This window comes from Macrobrachium nipponense, chromosome 42 (genome assembly GCF_015104395.2).
Source record: "Macrobrachium nipponense isolate FS-2020 chromosome 42, ASM1510439v2, whole genome shotgun sequence".
Classification (NCBI taxonomy): domain Eukaryota; kingdom Metazoa; phylum Arthropoda; class Malacostraca; order Decapoda; family Palaemonidae; genus Macrobrachium; species Macrobrachium nipponense.
This window is the reverse complement of record NC_061103.1, coordinates 10,693,865-10,712,180: the sequence shown is the minus strand read 5'-3', so window position 1 is coordinate 10,712,180 and position 18,316 is coordinate 10,693,865. Positions and strand designations below refer to the sequence as shown.

At 41.0% G+C, this 18,316-nt stretch overlaps 1 protein-coding gene across 1 annotated transcript in view; it reads right to left on the bottom strand.

Moving 5' to 3' along the window:
* The window catches only part of LOC135213264 (coatomer subunit gamma-2-like), a 115,279-nt gene that overhangs the window by 11,314 nt on the left and 85,649 nt on the right, over positions 1-18,316 (bottom strand). Inside the window, exons 12-13 of the mRNA XM_064247244.1 lie at positions 9,999-10,158; positions 5,918-6,063 (exon numbers count right to left, since the gene is read on the bottom strand). Of these exons, the coding sequence (XP_064103314.1) occupies positions 5,918-6,063; positions 9,999-10,158 (306 nt within the window). The remainder of the gene's footprint in view (positions 1-5,917; positions 6,064-9,998; positions 10,159-18,316) is intronic.

The window sequence follows — 18,316 nt, the reverse complement described above, 5'->3', positions numbered from 1 at the left end:
ACAGTAATATCTCAATCTTTTGTGAAGTTAGGTTTCAGACCCGCTCACCAAAGTCAAATTTTCACATAAGTTTGGCACAGTGTAAAAATGCTAATATGTAAATGCTTATTTCCAGAGTTAAAACACGAAGCGTGACACTAATCATGCTCTCTAAGTATTAAGCTAACTTTTAAATGAAAATGAAGTTGCTGCAATTTCATTTAAAAGTTAGTTTAATATATTACCCTTAAAAAAACAAATAAATGGATGGTAAAAATATAGGAGCGAGTGAAAATTACTTGTACTATTTCTCTCTTCTTTTTCCCTTCCAATCAACCTATTTTTAGATCTTTATTGTCTCGATGTCTCTGTTCTAAAATTCCTTTATATGAACAAACAGTGCTTTTTATTTGGACTAAAATAACTCTTAGTTATGTCTCTCTGTTTATAGAATAGGCATTTACAGTTCTAGACGGTGAAGGTAAAATTTGATAAATTTTAAGATCAGTTTAAAATTATCTACCTTAACTATGAGAGAGAGGAGAGAGAGAGAGGAGAGAGTAGAGGAGGCACGGAGAGAGAGAAGTGGACGCAGGACGAGAGAGAGAGAGAGAGAGAGAGAGAGGAGAGAGAGAGAGAGAGAGAGAGAGAGAATCCACTGACCTGCTAATAGCAACACTTCCCCCACCTGTCACATTAAATTGACATATTTGACAGCTCTGGCTTTGAGCGAGTTAAACGATGATGAAGGAAGATTTTGTAATTACACTTATGACTTTTTTTTGTCTATCACAGTCATCCTATTCAACTGGGTGGTTTTTACAGTGTGGGGTTCTGGGTTGCATCCAGCCTCCTTAGGAGTCCATCACTTTTCTCGCTAAGTGCAGTTTTCAGGAGCACACTCTTCTGAATGAGTCCTGGAGCTACTTTGGCATCTAGTTTTTCCAGCTTTCTTTTCAAGGGTCTTGGGATCGTGCCTAGTGTTCCTATGATTATGGGTACAATTTCCACTGGCACGTCCCATATCACTGAGTGGGGCATATACATGAGTGGTATATGCAACCTTGAAATGAAGAAGGCAGCCAAAGAGTTGAAGGAGAAAGAGGGCTTCACCATTTGGCAGGCAGACAAGACCGCTGCCTTTGTCCTCATAGAGACAGACGAATATCACAAGAAACTTGATGATATCCTGTCACACTCCTCCAAGTTCGAATGGCTTTCCTGCAACCTAACTGATGATATAAAGTGGGATGCCAACAATATCATGAGTGCTGTCAATGCTGCAACTAATGCTGTGCATCTCCCCCCCATCCAAGGAGATTTCGGATTAGGTTACCAATATGGTAATGTGAAGAATCATAAAGAGGGCAACCCCCTCCGCCCAATCATCAGCCAGACGCCTGCACCTACTTACGCCTTGGCAAAATGCCTAAACCATATTCTGACCCTCTACATCCTGTGTATCTAGAGTTTTTTATTATCTGCCGAGCTCCTAAAGAAGATCAAGGATTATCCAGGCACTGGCACTATGGTTTCTCTCGATGTGGAATCTTTTTATAAATGTCCCTGTTGATGAGACTATAGATCTTATCCTTGACCGAGTCTATAATGATGAATCGACCCCTCCCCTCAACATCCCAGTCATCACTGCGAGCCCTTTTGGACATCTGTACGAAGAGGGCCCCCCTTCTCCCACTGAGGACATATGTACCAGCAGAAAGATGGCATAGCGATGGGATCCCCATTAGGACTCCTATTTGCCAATTTCTACACAGGCACAGTTCAGGAACAAGTCTTCACCCGGATCCAGTGCCACCATAAATATGCTAGTTATATCGATGACATTTTCGTTTAAGTGGACGCTCAGGATGAGGTTGAAGCCCTTCGTTGCATGTGCCAGCAGTTCAGTGTGCTGAATTATACAACAGAATTCACTGCCAATGACAGGCTTCCCTTTCTTGATGTACTTGTCTCGAAGACAGAAGACGGCCTTAGGACTTCTGTTTTCAGAAAGAAAACTAATTCAGGAACGTGCCTTAATGGCAAAAGCGAGTGCCCTGTAATTTCAATAATATCACAGTCAGGGATTACGTACAATGGGCCCTGTCCCACTGCTCTACCTGGCAGGAAATGCATCAAGAATTAGACAGAGCTTCCCTAGTACTTGTAAACAATGGGTCCTCTAATAAGCTCATTAACCATGAGATCAAGCTCTTGAAAAATGGTATAATAATGAAGACACCTAAGAAGAAAAAGACACCATCACCTCATACTACAAGACCTCTAGTATGCACTCTAAGTACCAGGAGGAGGAGAATGCCATTAAGAAGATTGTGATGGAAAATGTCACTTACACTGAGGAAAAAAAAAGCATAGAGCTTCTTGTATATTACAAGAATAAAAGAACACAGGACTTGATAATGCAGAACAACACCTCCCCCCCACCAGGAGACCCGCTGCAGTCTTCCAGTGCAGTACAGTAGTACCCCCGTATTAAGGGGGAACGCGTACCAGAGCTCCCATGAATAGTTAGAACTCGCGAATAGTTGGAACCCCTATAATAACACTGAAAACAGCCTATTTTGTTAGTTAAAACTCAAGAAAAATCCACTAAAAATTTTAATACTTGGTTTTTTTAATAGTTTTATAACAAAAAGTGCATTTTATGATGAAATTGATAAAAAAAAAAGAATGTGGATATTTCTCATAGAAAAATACTGCAAATATGCGAATTTTCCAGGAATAATGCGGGGAAATGTTCCTGATAGAAATCCGCAAATGTGCGAGTCCACGAATCTGGAGAACGCGAATACGGGGGGTCCACTGTATACCAATATCAATGCCCTATCCGTGGATGTGTTGGAACATACACTTGCATGACTACTGTGCGGCTCGCAAAGAGGATTTCATGTCGTGTACAAGAGGGCGCTACCAAGAACTATGCCCTCACTTTTCCCGTAACAGCATTATCAACACCACCACCATCATCGGCAATGCCTCACACCCAAGAAGACTATGCTTGCTGAAAGCCATACTCATCCTTGACAAGAAGCCATCTTTGAATACCACTCAAGTCCTTCCTACTCCCTACTAGCGTAAGGACAAGCCCAACCAAGATGACATAGTATTACTAAATACAGACAGCCCTCGGTTAACGACAGGGGTACTGGGGATTCCATTCCTGGAGGACTGATGCTAGGTGAAAATCGACGCTAACCAAAATTCAAGTCTACGGAAGCCATAATTCCCCTTACAGTGCCCTAGACTTGTTAATGATGCTTTGACAGTGTTACGGCTACATATTATGCCCAAATATGCAATAACTCTTTAATCAAAATGTGGAATTTCATTTGCCTAAACATTTACTATGGTCTGCATGGCAGTTCTACAAATTTTTGTCAGATTCGATGAACTTATTGCTAATTCTTGGCTTAGTATAAGAGAGAGAGGAGAGAGAGAGAGAGAGAGAGAGAGAGAGAGAGAGAGAGAGAGAGAGAAACTTTTTCAGGCTGCTAATGTTTCCTCCATCTCTATTTACCATATCTTCAAGTTAAATAAATTAAAAAAGCAAAAGAGACGATAAAAGAATTGTTAGTAACATTACTATAATCGTTGCTTAAACGCTACGCTCATACACAACTGAACAAAAACAGTTGTTTTGCTACAACCACCAAACCAGATGATAACATTTTGCTTGCATTTCAGCAATCGTATGATAGTAAAAAATTACCGCAGTTATGTTGCAAATGACGTTAAGTAGAACAGGACTTAAGTATTTTTGCATTATACCTTTATTTGTTATGGAGAAAATATTGGCAAGCAATATAGCACTGCTAAGTTTAAGCTGCAGTTGTAGCTGAACTTGAGAAGAAGAAAAATGAATGTTCACAGTGGTAATGACTATAAATTATAGTGCATCAGCAACATGGATGAAACTCAATTGCAACTAATAGTAGAGAAAAAAGTATTTTTATAAAAAATACAAGTCATGAAAGAACATATTTTACCATTTCCATGCCGATGAAAGATAAATACGTAAATCTTGTACGTATTATGAAATGTAGAAGGAAAATAATGAATGGAATCTGTTTTTTACACAAAAAAGGCTCCGGACAATCTATTAAAAAAAAAAAATTGAATTCACAACAGGCATACTTGGGCCATAGTTTAACTTAGAAGCACTTCATATAAATAATCTTGTCCCAAATAAATAGTTTCTAAAGATCTATTTACAAAATAGAAGCAAGAAAATCACTCTGAATCCAGCTAAATAGGGCAAAATAACCCTGCATCTGCCCTCAGCTGATTTTTCCAGACCAAAACATAGATCGCTTTGTTTGTATTTTATAATAATATACACAGTAATATGAGACTACACGCAGTATTATTAGACACAGTGAATAAAAGCATAACTTTTTAAAAGAGCCAAGGAAAAAATGCATATTAGTTATGTTTGTATTTTATGAGGGTCTCTCAGTGCTTTGGCAAGTACCAAAATACGTACCAATAACCAGACAACAGCGCCATCTATCAATGTAAAAAATAACTATGTCTAGTTCACGTATTTAAGTAAATTTTAAACTTAAAAACACTTCATATAAACAAAAATAACCTTGTCACACATAAATAGTTTCTATAGATTAATTTATGCTAAATAATCTTACCTCTGCCCTCAGCTGATTTTTCCACACCAAAACATGATCGGTTTGCTTGCATATTTTATGATACAATAGTAATATAAGACTACATACAGTATTATTGGATACGCAAAGTAAAGGGTAACTTTTTAAAATAGTCAAGAAAAAGATGCATATTCGCTGTTTGTATTTTATGAGGCGGTCTCGGCACTTAGCCTAAGCCACCAACAACCAGACAACAGTGCTATAAACCCTACGGAGGGTAAAACCTAGTTATGAATATATTGAACAAGCAACGTAATACCGAAATGCTGCTAACCGAGGGCTGCCTGTAATACCATACCAGATACGACCACTGAACAACACAATGACAATTCGGCAAGTAAAGACATCATGCAACTGCCTCCTCCAACCAATCAGAATCCTGCACAGAGAGGCGCCCTTCCCTTACAATGGTGTGGGTCCTGATTTTGAGTCATTAGCTGGGATCAACAGAAGAAGAAGAAGAAGAAGAAGAAGAAGAAGAAGAAGAAGAAGAAGAAGAAGAAGAAGAAGAGCAGCATTCCTCCACCTGTCACATTAAATTGACATATTTGACAGCTCTGTCTTTGAGCTTCTCTTCCAGTTAAAAGATGAAGAACAGGATATTTTGTTTCTTTAGAATATTTGTTTCTTTAAAATACTATCACATACGAATTTTGTAATTCCAGTTACATTATGTACCATAACAATTCTCTTATCTTGGTAAAAGTGAGGGAGAGAATTATTTTTATTTAATGTTATGTTATTTAATTTACACATAAAAGCTTAAAATCTAAAAATTAAATAAAAATTAAACTCTTTTGCATGGCTTCTTGGGGATTTGCAAATGTTTGCGTGTCTCTGAAAAACTTGTATATATGATAATTACTTAGATCCAATGAAGAATTGCGCTTTTGTGAATTCGTGTAACTGACCACGTAAGATTGAGGTATTACTGTATGTAAATTCTTATCTAGTGTATGCAAAAGACTTTTAACTGAAATAAAGAATTCAATTGAATCCAATAAACTGTTGGAATAAGATACTAATTTCACTTTAGAGTATGAAACCATTTTCAAGCATTTCAATAAAGTATTTTATAAACACAAAATTTCACTGTTCAAAATTTTACTATGAGGTTCATTTCAAATATTACCCATTACTTTATACATATGTTAATTTCACTGGTACTATTAGCATTTATGAAGCAGTAGTTTACATTGTGTGAGGAGCTATAATTTGATATAAGGTGATAAAATGACCCAACACTTGACACTAACCTCAAGAATGACTCTGTTATAGACGAAGCGGATGTAACGAGCAGGCTGTCGAGTGCGAGGGCCTTCACGTCCAAGCAGGTGTAATATACGCACAGCCAAAGTCGTATGTTCACAGTCCTCGATGAATTCACACAAGTGGTCAAGACCTGCATGAAACATATATAATGAAGACATGGTCTGAAATTCTTCAAGGTGAATTCTCCTTGATTGATGACTAAGTCAAACAGGGCAAGTAAAGTTATAAGAAGCTCTGGGACTGGAGTGGTACTCCAGAACCTTATGTGCTGGATATGGCAATATTTACATAGATAATCATGTACTGAATATTAGTGCTATAGCACTTTTCCACATTTACAATTTCATGAAAGTGTCTGAACCAATAAATTTAACTAAAGTCAAAAATACAGATACTCAAATGAATTCTTCCTTTTGATGCAAAGTCCAATGGGGCAAGTCAAATATTCCCATATCTAGTCAAAGCTGACACCTAAAAAGTTCACACTAAATAACAATGGCCATTTCTTAACATTCAAAAGAAAATAGTAATCAGAAGACAGGCTAACTACATATCTTCAATGTGAAGAGTAGACATACAGACATTATACATATTTTCATGGAGAGGAATCCTGTCCTGAGAAGTTTTAATCATTTTTGAAAGTCCTGAGAAATGTTAACCATTTTTTTAAAACTAAATATGTACTAACTTATATCGCTTTAATTTTTCATTTCTGATTCTGCTTTTTCAAGCTTTTGCCAGTGCTCTGCTATATATTAGAATATACAGGCAGTCCCCGGGGTTACGACGGTGTCGGCTTACGATGTTCCGAGGTTACGACGCTTGTCAATAGACGTTATTTCCAGGGTTACAACGCCTACAACGCTCATCTGGGAGATGAAATATGACACCAAAAATGCAAAATAATCAATATTTGAAGGTTTTTTTTTATGATAAATGCCATAAGAATGCAGTTTACACAGTTTTCAATGCACCCAAAGCATTAAAAGTAAGGTTTTCTTAGGATTTTTGACAATGTTCCAGCTTAGGACAATTTTCAGCTTACGACGCGTCTCAAGAACGGATCCCCCGTCGTAACCCGAGGACCGCCTATACTTCCAATGTGAATCTGCAGCAGCCTCTAAGATGAGCATGGGGACTTGAAACAAGTGGCAGCTTAAGCTTGAGTATGGCAGCATATAGAAGTTTTGCTTATTCATCCTTGAAGACTTGAAGAAGGACCAGAGACAAATGAAGATTTGCCAGTAAATGTAGAAGCCACATGTGCTTTGGCACTTTAAGAAATTTAAGAAGCTTGTACCAGAAAATATAGTTTGATAATAAAACACTGGCATTCTATGGTCCAAGAACCCCTGTGGTTCGGCTCGATTTTAAATCAGCAGCCATTAGTTCACTGCGCCGTCACCAGGGTGGCGCCACAAGTTTAGTACTGTAGTTGACTTACAATTAGGCTAACATGGGAAGGTAGCTTAAATATGTTAAATCAAAGTACACCCAAGAAAATTATACATTATAAAATGATGAAGTTAAAAAACATGAGTAATAAAAAGCAGTGTCAGAATGTAGCCAAATAGCAGGCTAAGTCGAAAACTAGGCTATTTGTATGTGGAATTACCTTGCAAGTTGCAAGACTATATTTACCTATAGGCTTCATTTTTTAGGGATGTATTCTATATTCTGGGATTTTCTGTGGTCTGTCAGTGACCTGGTCCCAAGGTTTCCGTTTTTAAGAAGTTGGAGTGTATTAAAGTTAGCTTGTAACTCAGAGCTGATAAGCGAGTCAGCATTTAAACATAAGATCAGATGGCTGCCTGGATGACTGTCTAGTTACACAGTGGTTCTCAAAGTTTCCTGGCCCATGAACCCTTTCACCATATGTAAGAATGTCATTCCCACCCCCTTTTCAAAATTATCTGCCTCAAAAGGTTCATTCCAAATACTAATGCACCATTTTTCAGCAAACAGTTTGTAAATCGTACACAGAAACAAACTTTTTCGTACATATAGTAACATTACCCCTGATTCATGGGATGCCATTTTCTTTTTCCCTCAGAGTAAAATACGTTTTCTTTGGTCACTAGGTAAACTTCTTTCTTTGGTCACTAGGTAAACTTCATAAGTCTGTTATATCAAAGGCAGGCACACAGTTCAATGAAACTAAGAAAACATGTATGTACATACGTAATGTCTGCAGAGGGTGAAGGTAAAATTCAATCAATTTAAAATCATGTACTTGTGTGAAGTACGTCATGAGAGGTAAAACTCTGGAGGGATATCATCTTTAAATAGTGCGAATGAGAACATCTTCTGTATGTGCTGTAATTACGTAACATAGTACATACAGATTGTACCAGTACTTTTCTCCAAGGTTATGATAATAATTTTCACAGAACAACAACTCTGTTATGTCTCTGATAAGTTTTACTAGTTGATCATGAAGGTCTTATATAGTGACAAGCACTGTGACTTACGTACTGCCTTTGCACATATTTTCAAAAATATAAATAGCATACACAGAATCTCCATATTGATTTTACAATAAAAAGCATGAAAACGTAAATTAGTATACTAGTACATACTTCAGAAATTAAACAAAGTTTCTGAAGTTGTATCATCTTAAAAGTGCGGTAACTTTGCAAATGGGTATTGCATCTTGTAAAAGTATGTATATGCACTAATTGTAGGTGCTGGAATTACCTTTGTATCATATTCATGCATGTACAAAAATAAAAATTTTTTAACAAAGATTTTATACAGAAAGGCTTTAAAACTTAAACATTTACATAATAAATTAAACATAAAGACTCTTGCAGGGTTGTGCAGTGTTCTTGGAGGATTCGCAAATATTTGCGCTATTGTGAAAAACTTGCATATGATAGTTAGGTTTCAATGAAAAGTTTGCGCTATTGTGAATTTGCGCAATTTGAATTGTGTAAGTTTGGGGTTTTACTGTGATTGAAAAAAATATGAACAGGGATTTTTTGGGTTGGCTGGAACAAATTATCCTGATTCCATTTATTTCTTATGGGGATACTTGTTTCATATTTTGAACAGCATTCTGGAATGGATTAAGTTCAAAGTCTGAGGCACTACTGTATGTACCTTAATGCTCATCAAAATATTAAAACCAATTATTTAAAACAAAAAACCTAATGGATGGCTCTTTCTCAGGTTCAAGAAAAGACTACAGTCAAACCTCAGATTTGTACACCCTGGTTTTTTGTACAATTCGGTTTTTGTAAAGTTTTTTCTAACAAGTGACTAGAAGAAAGGCAAAGGTTCCTGGGAAAGTCATCACACTAGGTCAAGAGGGGTAGCAGTGGTTTGGAGTTTACTTTTGATAATAGCATTTTAATAAATAGTTTCTAAAACAGCTAACCACTGTGTCGAGCATTTTTAGAAAGTTCATTTTAAGTCAACTTTACATTTTTCAGCAAGTTCTCACAAGATGGAAAATTGGGGAATTGACATCCTGATACCTGCTCTAAAAGTTATCTTGCCATGACAATCTAAATGTAGTTTGAGGAGTCTTTTTGAAGATCCTATGTATTTTCCAAGATTACATCTTGGCCAAGAATACAAATACTCTACAGTATATTAGAAGTCATACAGGGACTAGTTTATCTTTAATTTTGAACAGACATACAATAGTCAGTGGATTAACTAGAGAAATTTGACATTTTATGGCTGGGCAGTATTGTTTAATCAACCACTTCACCTCTGAAAAACCCTTTATGCAGAAATGGAATACTTGTATAAAATGCCATCCATGGTATACAGTGGGAACCCTGGTCTCGGGCGGGAATTCTTTATCTAAAATTTTTTAAGATACATGTATTTAAAAAAAGATTGTGTTAGGAAAACAACTGTTAGTAAAATATTGCTGGAGAAAGAGAATTTCTTGATAGAATCCATACCAACCTTTTACACCATATATATATAATAGTGCATCACTATAGGCAGTACAATTATTTTACAAGGGTTGCACTTTTTCTTTTATTTCCACGAATAAAAATGAGGATTATTAACACACAAAATAAGACAATATGTAGAGGGACTTCTTACCTTTCTCTTTTGCTTCGGGGTTATCTTCTATAATAGTGATAATAGTGCTAGCAATGGCTTCCTTGTAAGGCAGACCACCTTCACTGCGTAGCATGTCAGCAAGTTGGTACATGAGAACTGCTTGCTTCTTTGGGTATTTGAGGGCTAGAGCACGCAATGCCTGTTGAAAATTAGACAAAAATTCTTTCTTATTCACTTTACTGTACTATAACACCACATACCTATATAGAATGCAAGACATTTGGAGCAGATAACCTTCATCATAACAAAACAGTTGTTGAAAAGTCTCAAAAGCGTACAAGAAAAAATGGATTGAAACAAACATAGTACCCCAGTTAGACAGAGAAAAATTCTAGGAACATAATTTTGAAAATATTTTAAAATTTTGCTCGTAACAGGTGCAGCCCAGCAGCATACAACCTGGCAGCAAGAGAGAAAGACCAAATTACAATAGCCTAACTTTATCCCATCTTCTATTAAATAAGTTTAAAAAAAGCAAAAGAGAATTATGAAAGTTTTGTTTAAATGTTTTACCCTTTTGATAAATGTGTACAGCCATGAACAACCGAACAAGAGACAACATTTTGTGATGTACAACCGAATTGGATAACAACATCTACTTGGCTTGTTTTTCAACCATCGTACGATAGTAAACAATTACCGCAATTATGTTATAAATAACGTTATGTATAATAGGACAGATATATTTTTAGGTAATAACCTTATTCGCTATAAATCAAAGATTACAGCAAGGAAACATACTGTTAAATTTAAACAAAGTTGTAGCTAGCTGAAGCTGAGAACACTTTTCGAGCTGCTAATGACTGTTATTGTGCATCGGTAACAAAGATAAAACTCCCGTAAACTTCTCTGATTAAACACAACCGAGGATAAAGTTGAGAGAGAATCATTTTAATCAAACTTCAGGTCTTGAAAGAATACAGTAAATGTTTTCACGTTGACAAAAGATAAATAATGTAACAGTAAAGATCGTACTACGAAGAAATCAAGTGAAAATAGCGAACGGAATCACGAAATTTTCATTACACAATAAACATGCCCACAAACCAATCTGTTAATGAAAAAAATAATTTAGTTCCCAACGAGACGTATTAAATTCATATTTAGACTTAAAATTAGCACGTCTCATAACGAAAAGATGACCTTGTCTCACGTAAGTAAAGTATCTAGATATTCTTTTATGCTAACAAGAAGCAAAACAATTCGCTCTGAATTGAGTTACATATGATGAAATACTCGTATTCACCATCAGCTGATTTCCAAACCAAAACATTGACCGCTTTGTTAGTATTTTATGATACAATACGTAATATGAGAATACGTACATACAATGTACGTAATAGGATAAGAGTAATGTATAATTTTTAAAAGATTTGCAGAAAAGATGCATATTTGTTATGTTTTTTATTGCATAATTATATGTAGGCATCAGCAGCCTGATAGGTAGCTCAATTATGCCGATATCGGTCCGAATGTGTCTGATTTACCATGGTAGCTATCATTGTATATGCTAGGCTACCTTGTTAATGTTATTCAATTTCTCTTTGTACTGAATTATCATGAGCCAATATGCATTGAACCTAGAGAATTAGCTGAAAATGTTATTGTTATAATACAATTAAGTTTGTTCATACTTACCTGGCAGATATATATATAGCTGTATTTTCTGACGTCCGACAGAATTTCAAAACTCGCGACACACGTAGTGGGCGGCCAGGTGGTAGTACCCATTCCCGCCGCTGGGAGGCGGATATCAGGAACCATTCCCATTTTCTATTCATATTTTATCCATGCCACTGTCTCCTGAGGGGAGGAGGGTGGGCACACTAATTATATATATCTGCCAGGTAAGTATGAACAAACTTAATTGTATTATAACAATAACATTTTGTTCATGAAACTTACCTGTCAGATATATATATAGCTGAATCCCACCTTCGGATGGTGGGAAGAGACAGAATAGGATTTTTAGGAAACTTAAATTAAGTAGATGATGTACATCTTGGTTCCTTACCTGTTAGCAAAGTAGACTCTGTGATTACTGTCACTTAAGCCTGCTTCTGCTTTAATCAGAGTTGCCAGCCAGGTGGAGACCTGTAGTGCTGGTGCGCTCTGGATGCTCTGGATGCTCTGTCAACGGGGACGTGACCTCAACGTGACAAGACCATCGAGCCAAACATATGAGGGCTACGAAGCAACTGACCACCACCTGACCAACTAACCTAAAAACCCCTGACAGTTAATCTAAAGAATGGGAGATTTTCACAGAAGATCTCACCATCAACCAAAAACACAACAATAAAACTAACCTATTCTAAGCTAAGGGATAGGGAGAGAGCTACCTTCAGCCCCCCCCCCCCAAAACTGTGTCCGCAGAAATGTATGGCCCCAAAGAACTACAGTTCTCGTAAATCGTTCTCACATCCCGAAGGTAATGTGAGGCGAATACGGAATTGCTCCTCCAAAAGGTGCTATCAAGGATATCCTTGATAGACATATTCCTTTGGAAGGCAAGAGAGGTAGCTATGGCTCTGACTTCGTGAGCTTTCACTTGTAAGAGGCTCAAATCAGTCTTCTGGCAAGATGAATGAGCCTCTTTAATGACGTCCCTCAGAAAGAAAGCCACAGCATTCTTTGACAAAGGCAATTCTGGTCTTTTCACCGAGCACCAGAGATTACCTGAGGGACCTCTTACCTCTTTAGTTCTGTGAATATAGAACTTGAGAGCCCTGACAGGGCACAGGGCTCTCTCTGGTTCTTGACCCACGAGACTCGACATACCTTTGATCTCAAAGCTCTTGGGCCAAGGGTTAGACGGGTTCTCATTCTTAACCAAGAAAGTTGGACTCAACGAGCAGACAGCGTTGTCCCCCTTGAAGCCCACTTGGCTACTGAACGCTTGGATTTCACTAACTCTCTTCGCCGTCGCCAGAGAAGTTAGAAAAAGCGCCGTAGAGACGCTTCGTGGAGAGGCTCAAAAGGACTTGACATTAAATGTTTAAGAAACACATCGAGGTTCCATGAAGGCGGTCTCGCTTGTGGAATCTTGGTGGTTTCAAATGATCTCAAGAGGTCGTGGAGATCCTTGTTGTCAGAGAGGTCCAGTCCTGTGTCGAAAAACGGCTGACAACATACTCTTATATCCCTTAATGGTCGGGACTGCCAATTTTTGCACATTTCATAAGAAAAGCAAAAAATCGGCTATCTGGTTCACAGAGGTCGTGGAAAAGGAAATTCCCTCCTTTCTGCACCATGCCCTGAAGGAGGCTCTTCTAGCATTAGCGATTGCTCTCGCAGCTGCTTTCGAAAAACCTCTCGCTCTGGACAACTTTTCGATAGTCTGAACGCAGTCAGATCCAGAGCGGAGAGGTTTTGGTGATACCTTTCGAAGTGAGGCTGTTTGAGTAGATCTCTCCTCCAGGGCAACGTCCTTGGGAAGTCCACAAGGAATGTCATGACCTCTGTGAACCATTCTCTTGCTGGCCACATCGGGGCGATCAGGGTCAACCTTGTCCCTTCTGAAGCTGCGAACTTCCTCATGACTTCCCCCATGATCTTGAATGGAGGAAAAGCGTAAAGGTCTAGGCCCGTCCAACTCCATAGCAATGCATCCACCGCAATTGCTCCTGGATCCAGGACCGGGGAGCAATACAGAGGAAGCCTCTTTGTCCTCGACGTCGCGAACAGGTCGACTAGAGGACGTCCCCACAACTTCCATAGTTGTTGACACACTTCTTGGTGTAAGGTCCACTCTGTTGGCAGGATTTGATCTTGTCGACTGAGAAGGTCCGCCCTGACGTTCTGTACCCCTGCGACGAATCTCGTCAGGATCTTGATCTGCTTCACATCTGCCCATAGCAGAACTTCCCTTGCCAGGTGAAAAAGGGGTCGGGAGTGAGTTCCTCCCTGATTCTTCAGATATGCAAGGGCTGTGGTGCTGTCCGAGTTGACTTGGATGACCTTGCCTGTCACTTTGTCTTCGAAGAACTGCAGCGACAGGAAGATCGCTGCTAGTTCTTTCACATTGATGTGCCAGGCTACCTGTTCCCCTCTCCAGGAGCCTGACACTTCCTCCCCTCCTAGTGTTGCTCCCCAACCGGAAATGGAAGCGTCTGAAAACAACACTAGGTCGGGGCTCAGAAGATTTAGGGATAAACCCTCTCGCAACTTCTGAGGGTCGAGCCACCATCTTAAGTGGCCTTTCACTGTATTTGAGATCTTCAAGATCGCATTCAGATCCTCCTTGGCTTTCCATTCTTCCGCTAGGAAAAATTGAAGAGGCCTGAGGTGCAGTCTTCCCAAGGAGACAAACATTTCCAGCGAGGAAATGGTGCCCAGCAGACTCATCCATTCCCTCGCCGAGCAAGTCTCTCTCCCTAGGAAGGCTGAGACTTTCTCTAAGCCTAGACGCTGACGTTCCTGGGACGGAAACGAAACGAAAAGAAAAAGCCACTGAATCCATCTGAATCCCCAGATACACGATGGACTGTGTCGGGGTCAGATGTGACTTTTCGGAGTTGACTAAAAGTCCCAGGGACTTTGCTAAGGCTCAAGTTGACTGAAGGTCCTTCAGACATTTTCCTTTCGACGATGCTCTGATCAACCAATCGTCGAGGTATAGGGATATTCTGATCCCTGAAGAATGTAACCACCTCGCTACATTCTTCATTATTACTGTAAAGACACCTCGTGGGGCCGAGCTGAGACCGAAACAAAGGGCTCTGAATTGCCATACTCTGTTTCCTAAGACGAATCTCAGGTACTTCCTTGAAAGAGGGGGGACGGGGGACGTGAAAGTACGCATCTTGCAGGTCTAGGGACACCATCCAGTCGCCAGGTCTCAAGGCTCCTAGCACTGACTGAGACGTCTCCATCTTGAACTTGCTTTTTTCTACAAAAAGATTGAGCCTGCTTACATCCAGGACTGGGCGCCAACCCGACGACTGCTTCGGTACCAGGAAAATTCTGTTGTAGAAGCCTGGTGACCCCAGGTCCACGACTTGCTCCACCGCTCTTTTTTCGATCATCTGATCTAAAAGATCGAAAAGGATGCATTTCTTCTCTCCCTGATAAGACGGGGAAAGGTCTCTGGGAGTTGATGTTAGAGGAGGATGCAAAAGGGATCTTGTACCCTTGCTCTAAGATCTTGAGAGTCCAAGGGTCCGCCCCTCTCTGTCTCCATGCATCCGCAAAAAACTTCAGTCTGGCCCCGACTGGCGTCTGAAGGACATGTTCTTCATTTGGTTGACTTAGGTTTAAAGGAAGCTCTTCCTCTTGAAAGTCCTCTCCCTCGAGGGGCTGCTCTCGAGGGAGGAGCTCCACAAAAGGGTTTAACTTTCTTCGGAGGTCTCACAAACGATGATGTAGAAGGAACTGCTGGACGCCTCGAGGACTGTGCTAATAGGTCCTGGGTCGCCTTCTCCTGCAAACTAGTCGCTAGATCTTTTACCATCGTCTGGGGGAAGAGATGGTCCGAAAGAGGAGAAAAGAGCAATTCCGCTTTCTGAGCGGAAGTAACAGACTTTGCGGTGAAATTACAAAGAAGAGCCCTTTTCTTAAGGAAAACTGTTCCAAAGTGAGAAACTAGCTCTTCCGAACCATCCCTGACGGCCTTGTCCATACATGACAACACACTGGACAGCTCCCCCAGACTGAGAGAGTCAGGGCTTCTAGGACTGAAGGTCCAGAACTCCCCAAGCACCCAAGTCCAAGAAGTTTGAAGACTCCCAACGTGCGCAGCAGTCCTTTCAAGTGGTGGTCCGTCTCCGAAGGAGTCCAGGACACCTTTGCAGCTGATAAGAGGGACCTCCTCTGGGCGTCCACTAAGCTGGAGAAGTCCCCAAGTGCAGACGAAGGAACCTTCACACCCACGTCTTCCTTGGTCTCATACCAAACGCCTCCTTTCCAGGCGAGTCTAGAGGGAGGAAGGGCGAAAGTCGTCTTGCCCTGATCCTTCCTTCGAGTCATGAAGTCCTGGAGCTTCTTGAAAGCCCTCTTGGTTAAAAGAGAAGTCTTCATTTCAACAAACTCCGGTGTCTTGAATGACTTGGAAGACGAAAGTTGCGAGGGAGGAGACCTAGGAGCTGCCGGCTGAAACTTGTCCCGAAGGACGAACGTAAACAGCCAGCACAAGAACCTTATAGTCAGAGACAGACGAAACCAAAGGAGGTTCCTCTTCCACTGAGCTCGCTGGACTACTATGTTCCCCTTCTTCTCTAAGAGGAACCGGTGATCGTCCATCCGGAGAGGGCGTACGTCCAGCAGGTCTACGCTTAAACAAAGACTTCCGCTGCTTAGAAGTTGACGCTTCAGGCACGGACTCGTCCTTACGATGATCCTTCAACACTTGCAGAAGGAAGAACGTCTTGGGTGCGTCGAGCGTCCTGTGAAACGACGGAGACTGCCTTACTTCTAAATGAAGATATCTTATGCTTCTTGATAGCACTACTAAGACCGGAAGGTAAAGAGTCTCTATGCGCTCTAAGAAACTCCTTATGGGGAGACACGTCCCTCCGAGCGTCCACACGAGCGTCCTGACGAGAGGCCTCAAAAGCGTCCCGCTTCTCGTGAAAAGCGTCCTGCTTAGCATGGAAAGCGTCCTGCCTTGTTCGAAAAGCGTCCTGCTTAGAATGGAAAGCGTCCTGCCGAGCGTCCTCAAAAGCGTCCTGCTTCACGTAGAAAGCGTCTTGACGAAAGCGAAAAGCGTCCTGCTGAGCGCAAGCTATATCAGGAGAACGAGATCGGCGATGATCCGAAGGCGGGGAAAGAGACGAACGAGGAGAGAGAGAAGGAGACTGCTTCGTCCTCTTGACGGGCAGCCTGACGTCCTTTCTCCGCTTAGGCTCGACTGCTGCTGGGCGAGTCCTCTGAGCCATAAGGGTAGAAATCTGGTCCTGAAGGGACAAAAGAATATTCTTCGTAGGTGACGAAGGGACAAAAGAATATTCTTCGTAGGTGACGAACTAGAAGGGGCAGGACTGAACCTGCGAGAAGGCGAGGGGACGCCTCCTTCCTTCTCACAGGTACAGCTACCTGCTTCTCAGGGATACGCACCTGTGCGCGCAACCCAGCGTCCTCGTCGGAAGAGATTTTACCTCTCTTCTAAGGTGGAAGAGCGTCATAAGCGTCCTCTGAAGAAAGTGGCGATGCAGGACGTGAAGCGTCCTCAACACGAAACGTCCTTTTCAGTGGACGAGTGTCTCTCCGAGCGCTCCACCCCTTGCGCGGGGAGGACGCCTCGGAGGACGAAAAGCAGTCCTGAAGGATGCGCGCCCGTGCGCGCTCCTTGACAGCCTGGGACTTTGCAACAAGGCCTGCCGAAGGGACGCCAGATCGGTGGGGAGCCCCCGTAACCCTCTTGCGGCTTTCGACATACCCTCTCCCTGAGTCCTGGGAGTCCGATAGAGGTCTCAGCCTAGAGGCATTATTGGGCCGATCTGACGCCCCCTCCACAACACTAGGGCACGATCACAAACTTTCACAGGGCCAGTTTCCAAGGCCAACACTTTAGATTCAAGAGTGCGCAGAGACTCGAGAATCAGAGAAAGGGCATTACCTTCTCCAGACACAGAAACAGGGCCCGAAGGCAACATCACAGGTTTAGGTGAAACAAAATCTACCGGTGTTAGAGGAGGAGAAATGTTACATTCCTTACCTTTTGTAGAACTGCTCCTGGAGGAAGCCCTCCTGACTCTATCACGCTCCAATTTACGCCGATAGGTCTCATACATTTCTCCATCCATCACGGTCAAATCCTTGCATTCATTGCACCGATCATCAACCAAACAAACATGCCCCCTGCATTCCATACAAACTGTGTGAGGATCAACTGAAGGTTTAAGAAGCCTCACCTTACATTCACTCCTCACACACACTCTGAAACTCCCTGTACTTGATCCTGACATCATGTACACAGAAAAGCCAATCCAAATTCAAAAAACAGTCCACTATTACGTGTGCCAATCCAACAATCCAGGGTCGATAACCAAAAGTCAATCCAGATACTTAGAAACGAAATAATCCAAAAATCCTAGACGGAGGTACTGCAAACAGTTGTTTACAGCACCGGCGACAGAAAAAATATGAATAGAAAATGGGAATGGTTCCTGATATCCGCCTCCCAGCGGCGGAATGGGTACTACCACCTGGCCGCCCACTACGTGTGCCGCGAGTTTTGAAATTCTGTCGGACGTCAGAAAATACAGCTATATAAATATCTGACAGGTAAGTTTCATGAACAAATTAATAATTATTATGCTGTACATATATGTATAAGTATACTGTGTAGTGTAGGGTAG